General features: G+C 43.6%; 2 protein-coding genes across 2 annotated transcripts in view; both read left to right on the forward strand.

Moving 5' to 3' along the window:
* Positions 1–13,890, forward strand: part of LOC139452503 (phosphatidylinositide phosphatase SAC2-like) — a 390,307-nt gene that overhangs the window by 74,703 nt on the left and 301,714 nt on the right. The window contains 3 exon segments of the mRNA XM_071234004.1: positions 7,883–8,075; positions 10,555–10,622; positions 10,864–10,975. Of these exon segments, the coding sequence (XP_071090105.1) occupies positions 7,883–8,075; positions 10,555–10,622; positions 10,864–10,975 (373 nt within the window).
* Positions 3,542–6,557, forward strand: LOC139452887 (uncharacterized). The gene is made up of 2 exons (XM_071234525.1): positions 3,542–4,337; positions 4,952–6,557. Exons 1-2 carry the CDS (start codon positions 3,542–3,544, stop codon positions 6,028–6,030), a joined length of 1,875 nt encoding a protein of 624 aa, XP_071090626.1. The 3' UTR covers positions 6,031–6,557.

The following is a 13,890-nucleotide window of genomic DNA, read 5'->3' on the forward strand; positions in this document are numbered from 1 at the left end:
ACATCCTGACTCCGAGCCGACCAGTCTGTACTGGTATGGACTGAACTCAGACATTACATACTGACTCCGAGCCGACCAGTCTGTACTGGTATGGACTGAACTCAGACATTACATCCTGACTCCGAGCCGACCAGTCTGTACTGGTATGGACTGAACTCAGACATTACATCCTGACTCCGAGCCGACCAGTCTGTACTGGTATGGACTGAACTCAGACATTACATACTGACTCCGAGCCGACCAGTCTGTACTGGTATGGACTGAACTCAGACATTACATACTGACTCCGAGCCGACCAGTCTGTACTGGTATGGACTGAACTCAGACATTACATACTGACTCCGAGCCGACCAGTCTGTACTGGTATGGACTGAACTCAGACATTACATACTGACTCCGAGCCGACCAGTCTGTACTGGTATGGACTGAACTCAGACATTACATACTGACTCCGAGCCGACCAGTCTGTACTGGTATGGACTGAACTCAGACATTACATACTGACTCCGAGCCGACCAGTCTGTACTGGTATGGACTGCACTCAGACATTACATACTGACTCCGAGCCGACCAGTCTGTACTGGTATGGACTGAACTCAGACATTACATACTGACTCCGAGCCGACCAGTCTGTACTGGTATGGACTGAACTCAGACATTACATACTGACTCCGAGCCGACCAGTCTGTACTGGTATGGACTGAACTCAGACATTACATACTGACTCCGAGCCGACCAGTCTGTACTGGTATGGACTGCACTCAGACATTACATACTGACTCCGAGCCGACCAGTCTGTACTGGTATGGACGGAACTCAGACATTACATACTGACCCCGAGCCGACCAGTCTGTACTGGTATGGACTGAACTCAGACATTACATACTGACTCCGAGCCGACCAGTCTGTACTGGTATGGACGGAACTCAGACATTACATACTGACTCCGAGCCGACCAGTCTGTACTGGTATGGACGGAACTCAGACATTACATACTGACCCCGAGCCGGCCAGTCCTTGTTTTAAGCCCTTAATACTGAGGGCCAGACAGGGTAAGTGACCAATGAAGAAAATATCTTTTGGCTGTACCACAAATTTATTCATAACCAAATCATATTAGATTATCATTTATCACTTTGAGATGTATTCAACAATTTAAAAGATTAAATGTTGGGAGGAGTCTGTGGCTGAATCTTTTGTCTGTTCCCATCTAAACTACTCCTGGGTGTTGGGGACAAGAATACAGGTTTGAGGCGAGTGTATGGATCGGGTGGTCAGGCTCACTGACTTGGTTGATGCATGTCATTGTGTGTAGATTGATGCTCCTGATGTCATTCACTGGATTGTCTGGTCCAGACTCGATTATTTACAGACCGTCATCATATAGCTGGAATATTGCGGAGTGCAGCATTAAACAAAAAAGAAACTTATCAAATACGTAATTTCAGCTGATTCCGAATCTTTGTGTACATCCACAAGCTTCAAATGATGAGTTAATTTGGGTTTTGTTTGTCAAACAGAGGTTTAGTTTGAAATTTTCTTTTAGTTTAGATAGTTTAGTGGGTTGACACATACCAATAACTCTGAAACAAAAGATTTTTCAGAAGCATGACTGAGTTGGGTTAAACACCACTTTTAAATGGTAATTGGATATTTTAGTTTGTGCAACAACAACAGTACTTACGCGTTCATATTTAATATACCTATTACAGGTCAATCACCTCATTACGTTTATATTCAACACGATTTCTGAACTCTGTCGTCCAAACGTGTTGTTTATGCCGTCTGGATCATGTTACAGTAATTACATCCCACAATGCACTTCTAAACAGTCTGCGCATGCCCAGTAAGACGGACATGACGTCACAGTGTTTACCTTTATTAACCCTGCAGCCCCGCACGAGGCTACTTTCTACATTGTCGTAAGCCACTCAACTGCGTTAATCTCATCTGCTTCGGTGCTAAATCACGAGTCCAGTCAAGCCATCCGATCTCAGGTTTTGCGATACGCAGCGAACCAAGATTAATAATGGCGGAGCGGAGACATAGACGAGCCAGAAGTCAGCGCAATCGGGTTAATGTTCTCGACTCCGCACAGCCTGAAGAAAATCCGGATAGCCTCGAACCCCGCGCCATTGCTGCCAGTGCCAGCCGTACTACAGGGACAATCAGCAGTCAACCGTATCTGACCGTGGCCCAGCTACGCAAACAACTGGCAGAGCGAGGCGTGAGGGTTCCAAATAATTGGCCTAGGAAAAGCTTGTTGCAGCTGTTCCAAGAAAACCAACAACAACGGCCAGCAGCAGCGACGGTGACCTCGTCGGACAGCTACGACCCGAGTGCCATTTTGTCTCCGGCGGCCACACGGCCGGGGGTGGTCGAAGCCAGCATACAGCACAGGAACCCAGATGCCCTCGTTAGCGGGACCACGCTACCTTACAGCGTTGTTTCGGACTTCAGGGACGATGTTACCAATTCCGTGTCACCTGTTAGTGTTGCCAGTCTACAACGCGAACTTGCAGAGCTGAAACACATGATAGCCAACATGACCAGCCATAACGCAGTGACCACCGAGTACGCAGCTACAAGCCTACCGGATCAACTCAGCCATGATGTGCCGTCAGACTCGTTGCCCCACATCCACACAGTCGCGCCGGCGCTCAAGAAGAAGATTAAAGACGGCAAGTACTGTAACCTGGCCTTGCTATTGATACCTAATCAAGACACGCTAGACGCTAGAATGGCCGAGTACGATGGCAATGTGTATCATTTAAAGGAGGATGCTAGGCTAAATCGCACTCTTACACTAGCAGAATTTATACAGGCCTTTGGCATTTACAAGGACCTTCTGTGTGACATCAATAACGCCAAACGGAAACAATTGGATGGACACGAGCAAACTGTCATCGAACTGGCTACGTTGTATGGGGGCTCTGCGCACTACGACTACCACAAGTTATTTGCTGCCAGAGTGGCGTCCTACGCAGAACAAGGTTGCAGCATTCGCTGGGATATGAGGGACACACGTCTGTACGGGCTGTGTTCTTCGGGGCGCCGTTCCAGATCGTGTGCAATTTGCCACAGCATCACCCATGGTACAGACTTGTGTCCTGAGCGACGTACTGATACAGTTAGGCCTACCCCGTTCTCGGACCGAAGTGGCAGCTCCGACAGGATGGGGGCGACGGACAAAAACGACACCAGGGGACGACCTAGAGTTAGGTCAAACGGAAGGGAGGTCTGCAATAATTTCAATCACCAGGGCTGTGTGAGAGTGAACTGTGCATACCTTCATGTATGTCTCAATTGTCATGCCCCAAACCACGGACAGGCAACTTGCGCCAAGGCTCCCAAATCGAGACGGGACAACCGAGTTTGACTAACTTTCCCGGATATAACCGGAGAAGAGGACGCAGGCACCTTAACAGTACAACTCACTCCCATCAACGTTCAGGCTATACAGGCAGAACTCGCCTCTCATCCCCATCCTCCATTTGCTACATATCTCGTCAACGGCTTGCAACATGGATTCGACCCCTTAATGTCGGAGGTTCCACAGTCAACAACGGAATGTAACAACAATCGTAGTGCTACATTGGATCCCATAGTTGTGACTAAGGCAGTGCAAACAGAAGTTGTTAAAGGATACGTTATCGGACCTTTCCAGCGGGCTCCATACCCTGTGTACAGAATTAACCCCTTAGGAGTTGCCACGGGCAAGTACTCGGGCAAGAAGAGGCTAATCCTTGATCTGTCAGCCCCTCATAACTTGGAACACACCGCAAGTATCAATGATCTCATTAGTAAAGAATCTGCTTCACTCTCGTATGTGACCATAGACTATGCTATTTCAGTTATTAAGCAACTGGGACATGGTGCACAAATGTGTAAGGTGGACATTACCGACGCATTCAAACAGATTCCGCTGCACCCCAGGTACTGGCCGTTCTTTGGTTTCCGATGGGACGATAGGTACTACTTCTACACTAGATTGGCGTTCGGGTGCAGATCCAGTCCAAAGATTTTCGATACCCTATCACAAGCAGTTTGCTGGATATTGCAATACAACTACGGCGTTAAAAACATTCTGCATCTGTTAGATGATTTCCTGACTATTGATCCTCCCGGTTATGAAGCTAGCACAACGATGGATGCCATCTTAACCTTGTTCGACAAACTACAAATTCCACTCGCTGTTCACAAGACTGAAGGACCGGTAACTTGTTTAGAATACCTGGGCATTATCTTGGACTCAGTCTCGATGACGGCGCGGTTGCCAGAGAACAAGTTGACAAGGATAGCGGATATGTTAACATCATTTTCTACTCGGACGAAGTGTACGAAGAGAGATTTGCTGTCTTTGTTAGGGCATTTAAACTATGCTTGTCGAGTGGTGGTACCAGGCAGATCATTCCTATCTTACCTGATTCGACTGTCGACCACTGTGGTCAAGTTGCATCATCATATCAGAATATCTAAGCAATGTCGGATAGAGATGCACATGTGGAGAAAATTTCTGAACCAGTGGAATGGCATCTCGTTTTTCCATGACGACCATATCACATCAGCTCCGGATCTCAATCTGTATACGGATGCAGCGGGAAGTGTAGGACACGGGGGATATTTTGATGGGGCATGGTTCGCCCAGGCGTGGCCTAAGGACGTTATAAACAGTCGAGACTCAGCACAATCAATTGCTTGGTTGGAACTTTATCCTATTGTGGTGTCGGCCATTCTCTGGGGACGACATTGGACACGGAAGAGAGTACTGTTTCATTGTGACAATATAGCTACTGTGGGTATTATCAAAAAGGGTAGATCAAAATGTATGGACATTATGGCTCTGATGCGGACCCTTACATGGCAAGCAGCTGTAAATAACTTTATTGTGTTAGCTGAACATGTTCCAGGCGTACAAAATAACATTGCTGATGCACTTTCCCGTTTGCAGTTCAGGAAATTCCGAGCCCTGGCGCCCCACGCAGACTTCCATCCAACGCCTTGCCCACCCAGCTCACAAGTGATGTGGACCTGAATCGTCACCTGGACACCCTGTGGTCAGCTGCGATCAGTCGACAAACAAGAACAGCATATTCTACAGGATTTCAGTGCTACCTAAAGTTCATGTTAAAGTTCAGTTTGTTCACCACACTGGGTGCCAGCAGCGGCCTGCCACCAGTTAACGACGCCTACCTGCAGTACTTTCTTGCACATTGTTTCGGCTTCCTCAAACTCTCACATGACACCGTGAAGACCTATCTGGCGGGAATCAGATTTACGTACCTACAAGCGGGCATCAGGACACTGTTTGACGATGTCTCCACCGGCGCCCTAAATCGGATTCAAACTCTACTCAGAGGATACAAACGGGCCCACACACCAGAGCGGAGGAAGAGACTCCCCATCACTTACCATGTGCTACGTAACATCATCAAGCGGCTCAGGGATGGCGTGTTCGGTCCTTTCAACGATTTGGTAATGGAATGTATGTGTCTTGCAGCGTTCTTCGGATTCTTGAGATGCGGTGAACTCACATGTTCAGCCAACTTTGATCCCAGTAGGAACATAACTATGAGCGACATTAGTTTTGTACACCATAAAAGAACATGCGTTATAACCTTAAAAGTGTCTAAGACTGATCCCTTCCGACTAGGCGTTCGCATTGCCTTATTCGCTACTGACACTATGACATGTCCCTACTCGGCCTTGTCAAAACTGTATTCCATTAGAACGCAGTGCAGGGCTGCATACCAGGATCCGCTGTTCGTCAGTCGGGACTATCTACCAATATCCAGGACTGTGTTTTTGTCATGGTTAGATAGGGTCCTCACGTTGACTGGCTACAACTCCGCCGACTACTCCGGGCACTCATTCCGGATAGGAGCAGCTACCACGGCGGCCACCGTGCACATCGAGGATCACCTCATTAAGACTATGGGCAGGTGGACGTCGGACTGTTACGCCAAGTATATCAGAACGTCCGACTCCACCTTAGGGCAAGCCCACAAGGCTATGTGTCACCATCATTAAGTACCATATTCATGTTATTTACCTATATTAATTCTTTGGGGGCTCTCGGTTGCTAACCTCGTTTGGGCGTCATAAGCCACTCCATACTCAGAGCATGGAAGGCTTGTGGCCCCCAAAGAACTTACGCTATTTCGGTACTGTCCGGTCAGCACGACCAGTACTAGCTTAACTCTAGGGATCGTCCGGGTCATCGGACCCCAGGACCGGCATATCCCTCTCACAGCTACACAGTCCGGGTCCATAATACCCCAGGACATTGTTATCTTACCCGGGTCTCCACGACCCCAGGGTGTCAACCCGGGTCACTTCGACCCCAGGGTCTCTTAGGCAACCGAGGCAGCCCCCATGTTGTGCCAAATGTTTATGTAAATATCTGTATATAATAAAACTTCCTGCTATGTAATACATTTCATGTGGTTTGTGGCACAAAATGGTAATTGGATATTTTAGTTTGTGCAACAACAACAGTACTTACGCGTTCATATTTAATATACCTATTACAGGTCAATCACCTCATTACGTTTATATTCAACACGATTTCTGAACTCTGTCGTCCAAACGTGTTGTTTATGCCGTCTGGATCATGTTACAGTAATTACATCCCACAATGCACTTCTAAACAGTCTGCGCATGCCCAGTAAGACGGACATGACGTCACAGTGTTTACCTTTATTAACCCTGCAGCCCCGCACGAGGCTACTTTCTACATTGTCGTAAGCCACTCAACTGCGTTACCCTCCAGCCACCCCATAGCTCCTCCTGTCTTTCATGGCTTAAGGTATTCACGAGCATCACGAACGTGGTTCGTTGTGCATTCGCTAGTACTCATGTATTGGCGTCCATTCCATGGCGGTTTATCAGGCTACCTATATATATATATATATATATCGTGTAGATACCTTATCTCCTGGGGCTGCCTCGGCGTCATAAGCCACTCCATACTCAGAGCATGGAAGGCTTGTGGCCCCCAAAGAACTTACGCTATTTCGGTACTGTCCGGTCAGCACGACCAGTACTAGCTTAACTCTAGGGATCGTCCGGGTCATCGGACCCCAGGACCGGCATATCCCTCTCACAGCTACACAGTCCGGGTCCATAATACCCCAGGACATTGTTATCTTACCCGGGTCTCCACGACCCCAGGGTGTCAACCCGGGTCACTTCGACCCCAGGGTCTCTTAGGCAACCGAGGCAGCCCCCATGTTGTGCCAAATGTTTATGTAAATATCTGTATATAATAAAACTTCCTGCTATGTAATACATTTCATGTGGTTTGTGGCACAAACAGTATTCCAGTTATCTCACAGAGTGTCAGCTTAATGTGGGAGGAAAACCTGAAGTGATGCAGGTCTTAGATGTTTACCACTTTGATGAAACCCACAAGCATGGGTATGGTGCTGACAAACCTAGAAACATAATCGGGGTGTACAGGAACTGGATTTCAGGCGTGCCCCAGGGTTGCCATCCGGCACAGCTCTTTGCAGTGCCTTTAGTGACTGTGCCACCTGTGCCACCTTTTCCAAAAAGACATCACACTGATTTAGTTTGTTTTCTTCTAATAGAAAATTGAAACCCAGATCAACACACTGGTTGATGCTTGTGGGTGAATACAACAATGTTGGAAGCTGTTGAAACTGGTGTCAAACCATTAACAAACAAATTTGATGTTTTTACCAATTTGAACCTTTTTAGTGTCATTCATTAATGGTATGTAAATTTGGAAGTTGATTTGTTTGTTATATCTTATTTTGGACCACCTGCATTATATTTTGGGCTAAACATTTTTAAAAGAAACATGTTCGAATTAAAAGGACTAGGCCCATGTTGGATTACGACTCCTTGTTCTTCTTAGGATGCTCAGGCCGATCCGTGGATCCTGCCCATCATCCAGGGATTCGTGCAGATGGAGCGGTGTAGGATGGACTTTGACGAGAACAAGAAGAAGGTGTCCTCAGACTCCGTCACCGACTTCGGCAACACCAAGTACATCGAGCCACTTGGCTACGACATCTACATCGTCTCCCGGCGCAGCAGGCACAGAGCAGGTACTGCTGACCAAGTCTCGAAATACTTTGTATAGTAGCTTTCTATCTCTGCCACAAGAACATCCAGAATGATTCTTTGTCCAGCTAAGTTATGTCTCTTCTTTTTTTGAGCGGCATTTAGGCTTCTTCCTGAGGCAAGGGAGTTAACTGACTATAAAAGTCCAGTTTCCGCCCTTGCCAAAATAGGCTGGAATTTCTTGGTTCCATCGCTATTGCGAGTTATGTCCCTTCTATGTCCTTCCTATTCACCAATCAGATTCCACCTCTGATATCACTTGCATTTGCTTGAAACAAAATGGCTGTGAACTGATCGATAATCAAGATCTATATTGTAATAAAACTGGTCTTTTATGTGTGCATAAGATCATGTTTGCATGATTAAAAACATGAAAAGCTTTTAAAACTATCTTTTGACGCCCAATTTCATGCAATCATCCAAAATCTGCACGGCCTGCTTTTGAACGAGGATGTTGATTTCATTACGTGATTTTGATTAGACTATGCAGATACCCATATTAGTCCAGCCAAAATATAACTCCATAATTCCAGCCTCGTTCGGCAAGGGTGGAAACAGGTCTTTTATAGTTAGTTAAATTCCTTGTCTCGGGAAGATGCATTTAGGAATTGAGGCAGGGTTTATGACTTTATCCTTTCAATGTGACATTTTGGTAGAGATGCCAGTGCCTTCATGAAGCATGGCTGGGTTTGGGTACAAATGATGGTACAATGTTCTCTCCCCCTGGTTAGCATGGTAAAGCATGGCTCCCAAGATTTACTGACAGTTTTAATAAACTCAAGTTTTCCAATGACACAATGTTTTCCCCATCTCAAAAAACATTATCAGCTGATCACCCCAATTACGTAAGACTGGAAATACCAGTCAACATATCCGAACTGAAGTTCACAATTTAATCCCATTATTATATTATCTGGTTATAAAATGGTGTTCATTGTTTATATGAACTTATGTTTGTAATATATTTTATTCATTTTTGTCAAAATTTCATTCAATAATGTTTACATTAATTTTGGCGAAATTGTGTGTGAAGTGATTGGTAGATCGCACAACTCACAGTTATTTACAGCAACCATGGTCAGACTACCACTATGGATGCCTTGAAACAAACTTTAGTTGCAAGAGATTTGATACATTTATCATAAATGCCATACTTTGACTCGTTAAAAGTCGTATTTGAGGCAGTTTTACTATTAAATGTCAACATAAGATTTTCGCAATCAAAATCCATGTGGTGCGGGAAGTCCCTACGGTGACTGGCCAAATTGTTTCATTTGTAAAAATGTGTGGCAATAGCAATCACCTGAACTAAAGTGCTATGCTTATGATTCTTATAATTTTAAATATATATAGTGAAAGCTGCAACTAAAATAACACGACATTGGACTATATTTTTCTTGTAATTTTAGATACAATTTCTTCCAACCATTGCATCAAAATTCTTTGAAGTTGTATCATTGGGTGCTTTATAACTGAATCACCGGTAGATACGGAGGAAATGTGTGCACAGCTGATTGCTATTTCTGGCTTAGTTTATGAGAAAATACATGCGGTAATCTTAATCTCTGCATATGAAACAATGCCTTGGAGAGCAGGAAATACAATTTGAATGGTAAATCATTATGTCTAGTTATGTTTTATATCAAATTTCATATTTTTATTGACCAAGTTTGTTATACTTGTTTGTTCACCTGAATTTGCTGAAGGGATGTGGTGTTTTTTTTTTTTAAAGCGCATTACACTCAATAATTTTTTTTTTACACTATGAATCATAAACAGCTACTATTCTAATCTTTTTAAACTCTGAAATGTGCTACATAGATCGTGTGAGGTAGGCAGAGCATGTATACTGTTGTGTTGGCCATCTAACCCCTACGACTCCACCTTCGTTAAGGGTAGCGTTGTAGCGAGGGATCACTGTACCTTTATCAAGCAAGTGTCCGTTGAAGCCAGAAACCAGAAAATGAGAAAGGGTTACCTACTGTTCCATGGTGTATGTATTACCGTATATCGCTGTGTATAAGGCGAGTTTTTCGTACCTAAAATGAGGGGGCTAAAAAGGGGGGTCGTCTTATACACGGAGTCGAAGATCTCACATTTTTTTCCACTGGCGATAAACAACGCAAGATAAACATATTTTTATTGCATATATAAGGTTTGTGTGCGCACTTGTGATGTGTGCGAAATACGCATCAGTCGGAAAGCGCACATTCAATCTCCAAAGTAACTAACTAACTAATTTGTGATGTCCGTGTGCGAAATACGCTACAGTCGGCAAGAGCGCGTTAAATCTTCTACCGGTATATCAGTCAGACTTGTGATATATTTCATTCCAGGTCGCCTTATACACGGAGTATAGGATTTTGGGTTGATTTTTAAGGCGTGTACAGAGGGGTCGTCTTATACGTGGGGTCGCCTTATACACAGCGATATACGGTATACCTTGCCTCTCTGTATTTCCAGGCACACGGTCCAAGAAGAGAGGAATAGACAAGACGGGTGCCTGTGCCAATTATGTTGAAACGGAACAAGTGAGTTCACATAGTTACTGAGGTTATAAATTGTTGATGTGACAGCTTCAGTTTCTGTCTCTGTAACAGGTTCTTCTTTTTAAAAACAGTGAAAGAAAAAAAAGAAGAATTGTACAAGATGACGAGGACATCAAGTGTAGTCAGCTGAGATGAGTTAGAGTGTTCACTTGTTCAAGTGGAATGGTGGCACATGGTAGTAGATCCATACACCATCTATGACCTGTCTCCCTGTGTATTGCAGATCATTGAGTTCTCCCCCCACCTGGTGTCGTTTGTGCAAGTGCGTGGATCTATACCTGTGTACTGGTCCCAGTCCGGCTTCAAGTACCGCCCTCCTCCAAGACTTGACAAAGGTAGGTGCAGTTTACCTTCACTTGTCCACAGTGGTAACTTGCCGTCTTCCTTTATTTCAGCTGTACCTAGTTTTGAAGAAAGCATTAATGATACCTTGAGACCAGCAGCAGTGTACATCCCAGCCTTAATGAAAGAGGCCCAATGGACCACCTCTCTTCAGTTATTCGGACCATTTAGAAAATATTGTGGGTCATGTCCAATTGGTGTGATTTGTTGGCGTACAATACCTAGTAGCAACTTGTTTGATTTGTGATGCTTTGATTTTGCATGGGTTTTGAAGGGTACTGGTCTGATAATTTCCTGTGCCTTTCCCTGTAAACACATTGTTTTTGTGGTGGGTAGTGCACACCGTGCATTGCATATGATTGGCTGTTTGGTTGATTGTTAGCCATGGGTAAGGTGCAAGCACACATTTTGTAACACACATTGGCTTTCCTTGCATTTCCTCTCAGTCCATTTACCATTATGGTTATCGGCGCCATGGTTGTTTGTTGTGGTCTGTGTGTCATCAGCATCTTCATCAGGACAAGAATCATCATGCTTCTTTGCGAAAAACGAAGGAATTCTTGACTGACATCAGCATTAGACAGCCGATGTGTCTGCCATAGCAATAAAAGTGTGAAACTACAACATACAATGTAATTGGTTCACTAAAAGAAATTGACCAATTACTATCATCTTTACAAAGAGCTTCGATTTTTCTCATTACATTGATTTGTCGCCTTTGCACTGTCATTTGTAACAGTTTGAAAGTGATGTGCCGACATTAGAGAACTCAAGTCAAATCAACATCAGCTCAATTTGGTGAAGCAAGGTAGTGCTTATGTTGTAACAATGAAAGCCTATGAAGTTTTCAGCAGTTGGCAAGTGAAAACAGACTCAAAATGCATTTTACCCATTTTGGATTTATGTTTAATATCACGAGTGCGCCAACACGACCCATCTGTACTTTTTTAATGCACCATATTTAATTTTAGTTTGCCAATGGCGCAAAGCAAAGCCGAGAGTGAACACTGCAGCAATAATATATTGTGACCAGAGAAATGTGCTGTTTTGTTTTTTGGTGCAGGCCCAATTTGCTGAACATATTTATGAATTGTTTTTCATTCAGATTTTCATTTTTCACTGATGTTCCTTCACTTCATGTTTTACAGTGCGATGATATTGAAGATATGATATTATGCTTTTTCATGTTTACGTAAACCATTTATTATTTTCAGGGGATTAACATTGAAATGTATGATTGCCAACATTTTCAGGTGAAGATATATTTTATATCAAATTCCCAAGTGATTTATAATGATGACCCATATATTTTCACAATCTGCAGATATTTATATATATATGGGGCCTGGTCTATACAAACTGTCCCAACCCAATTTTTGTTGATAACTAAGTAACTGATGGTGAAGATAACAATTTCTGTGCAATTCTTTTGAAGTTTTCATGATGGTAAAATGTTATCCTAGACAAAGGGAGCTAACTCTTGGAAGCTTATACCTCGCTTCTGTGGGTCTATACTTGCAGCGGTCTTTGATTCCGAATTCCTACGTGGAAGATATGGATGGATTATCTTCCTCTATTAATTTAATGAGTTTATTAACTCCTTGTCTGGATATTACATCACTGATTATACCTTCAGTTTGAAAAAACCTCTATCACATATATAATTATCTTCAGTCATTGTATGAATGTCCTTTAGCCAGTTGAAATATGTTGGGTATAAACATGGTTACCTGTGGCCAAGTTCTCCCTTAATTTATATGACTACAACCCACTCTTGTGCTCTTTAATGTTATTGGAAACCTTTTTAATGAGAATACTACCTGAAAGTGTTCAGTGTAAGTATTCCTGGTGGGGCTGGGCCAAGTACATATTTACTACCCGGGTCCTGACCCCACGCTACCCGACCCGACCCAGGTACCTGCTGAACACCGTCTTTCACAATTACACTCATTGACTACATTATTCACGTTCAGATCATAAATAGATACCATATTTTATGGTGCATAGACCAAATGATTTCCCACGAAAATACAGGTGTGTGGAGAGGGGTGTAACCATGTACGATTGTTTCCAGTGTTCCAGCCATTGTACAATACTTCACCTGACATACCCCAGGCCCAGGTAGTCTTGTGGGCACCCCGGTCCTACGTAGGACCCACCTGACCAAATTCCTGGTGTCCTCCAGAAGTTTCTGACTGTTGATAAAATGTAAAGGAGAAGGATTTCCTCTTGAGCAAGAAACTTGGGTAGTTGGTTTTATTTTCTGATTATTTTACATAATATTGTCTATCATTAACACAATATTCTCATTTAGTCATTTTGACAAGGTATGATCTTTTGAAATATACTACTAAAAAAAGGTTAAGGACCCCCCCGATTCTTTCATATATATGAAAGAATTGGGTTGTCCTTGAACATGTTTTGAGATTTTTGTTAGTTTGTTTGTTGTTTAACGCCACACTTAGCAATATTCCAGCTATATCACGGCAGTCTGGACCAGATAATCCAGTGATTGACACCATGAGCATCGATCTACGTAATAACATGCTTCAAGCAAGTCAGCAAGCCTGAACACCCAATCCCATTAGTCGCCTCTTATGACAAGCATGGGTTATTGAAGACCTATTCTAGCCCGGATCTGCACGGATATGTGTTAAGGGATTCTATTGCTTTTGATTGGCTAACCAAACAAATTTTCTATACAATAGGCCACACCCACTAGCAGACGTCTGTTTCCTGATTGGCTTGTGTTGCATTATTGCGCTGAACGATGTCACTAATTTCATAACGTTGTTTAAAGGGCAAGTTCACACGGAAATGAACCATTTTTTCTTGTACTTTTTCCACATTAAAAGTGTTAACATAGAAGTGTCATAGACAAAAATATAAAAACATCATATTTAATTAA

The sequence above is a fragment of the Haliotis cracherodii genome, unplaced genomic scaffold (genome assembly GCF_022045235.1).
Source record: "Haliotis cracherodii isolate W230 unplaced genomic scaffold, xgHalCrac1.p SCAF_9, whole genome shotgun sequence".
Taxonomy (NCBI): Eukaryota; Metazoa; Mollusca; class Gastropoda; order Lepetellida; family Haliotidae; genus Haliotis; species Haliotis cracherodii.

Bases quoted from the DNA above. Each gene is read 5' to 3' on its own strand.
- LOC139452887 (XM_071234525.1), top strand. From the start codon at position 3,542: ATGTCGGAGGTTCCACAGTCAACAACGGAATGTAACAACAATCGTAGT. The intron at 4,338-4,951 runs GTACGAAGAGAG...TCCCGTTTGCAG, and splicing joins ATTTTCTACTCGGACGAAGT to TTCAGGAAATTCCGAGCCCT.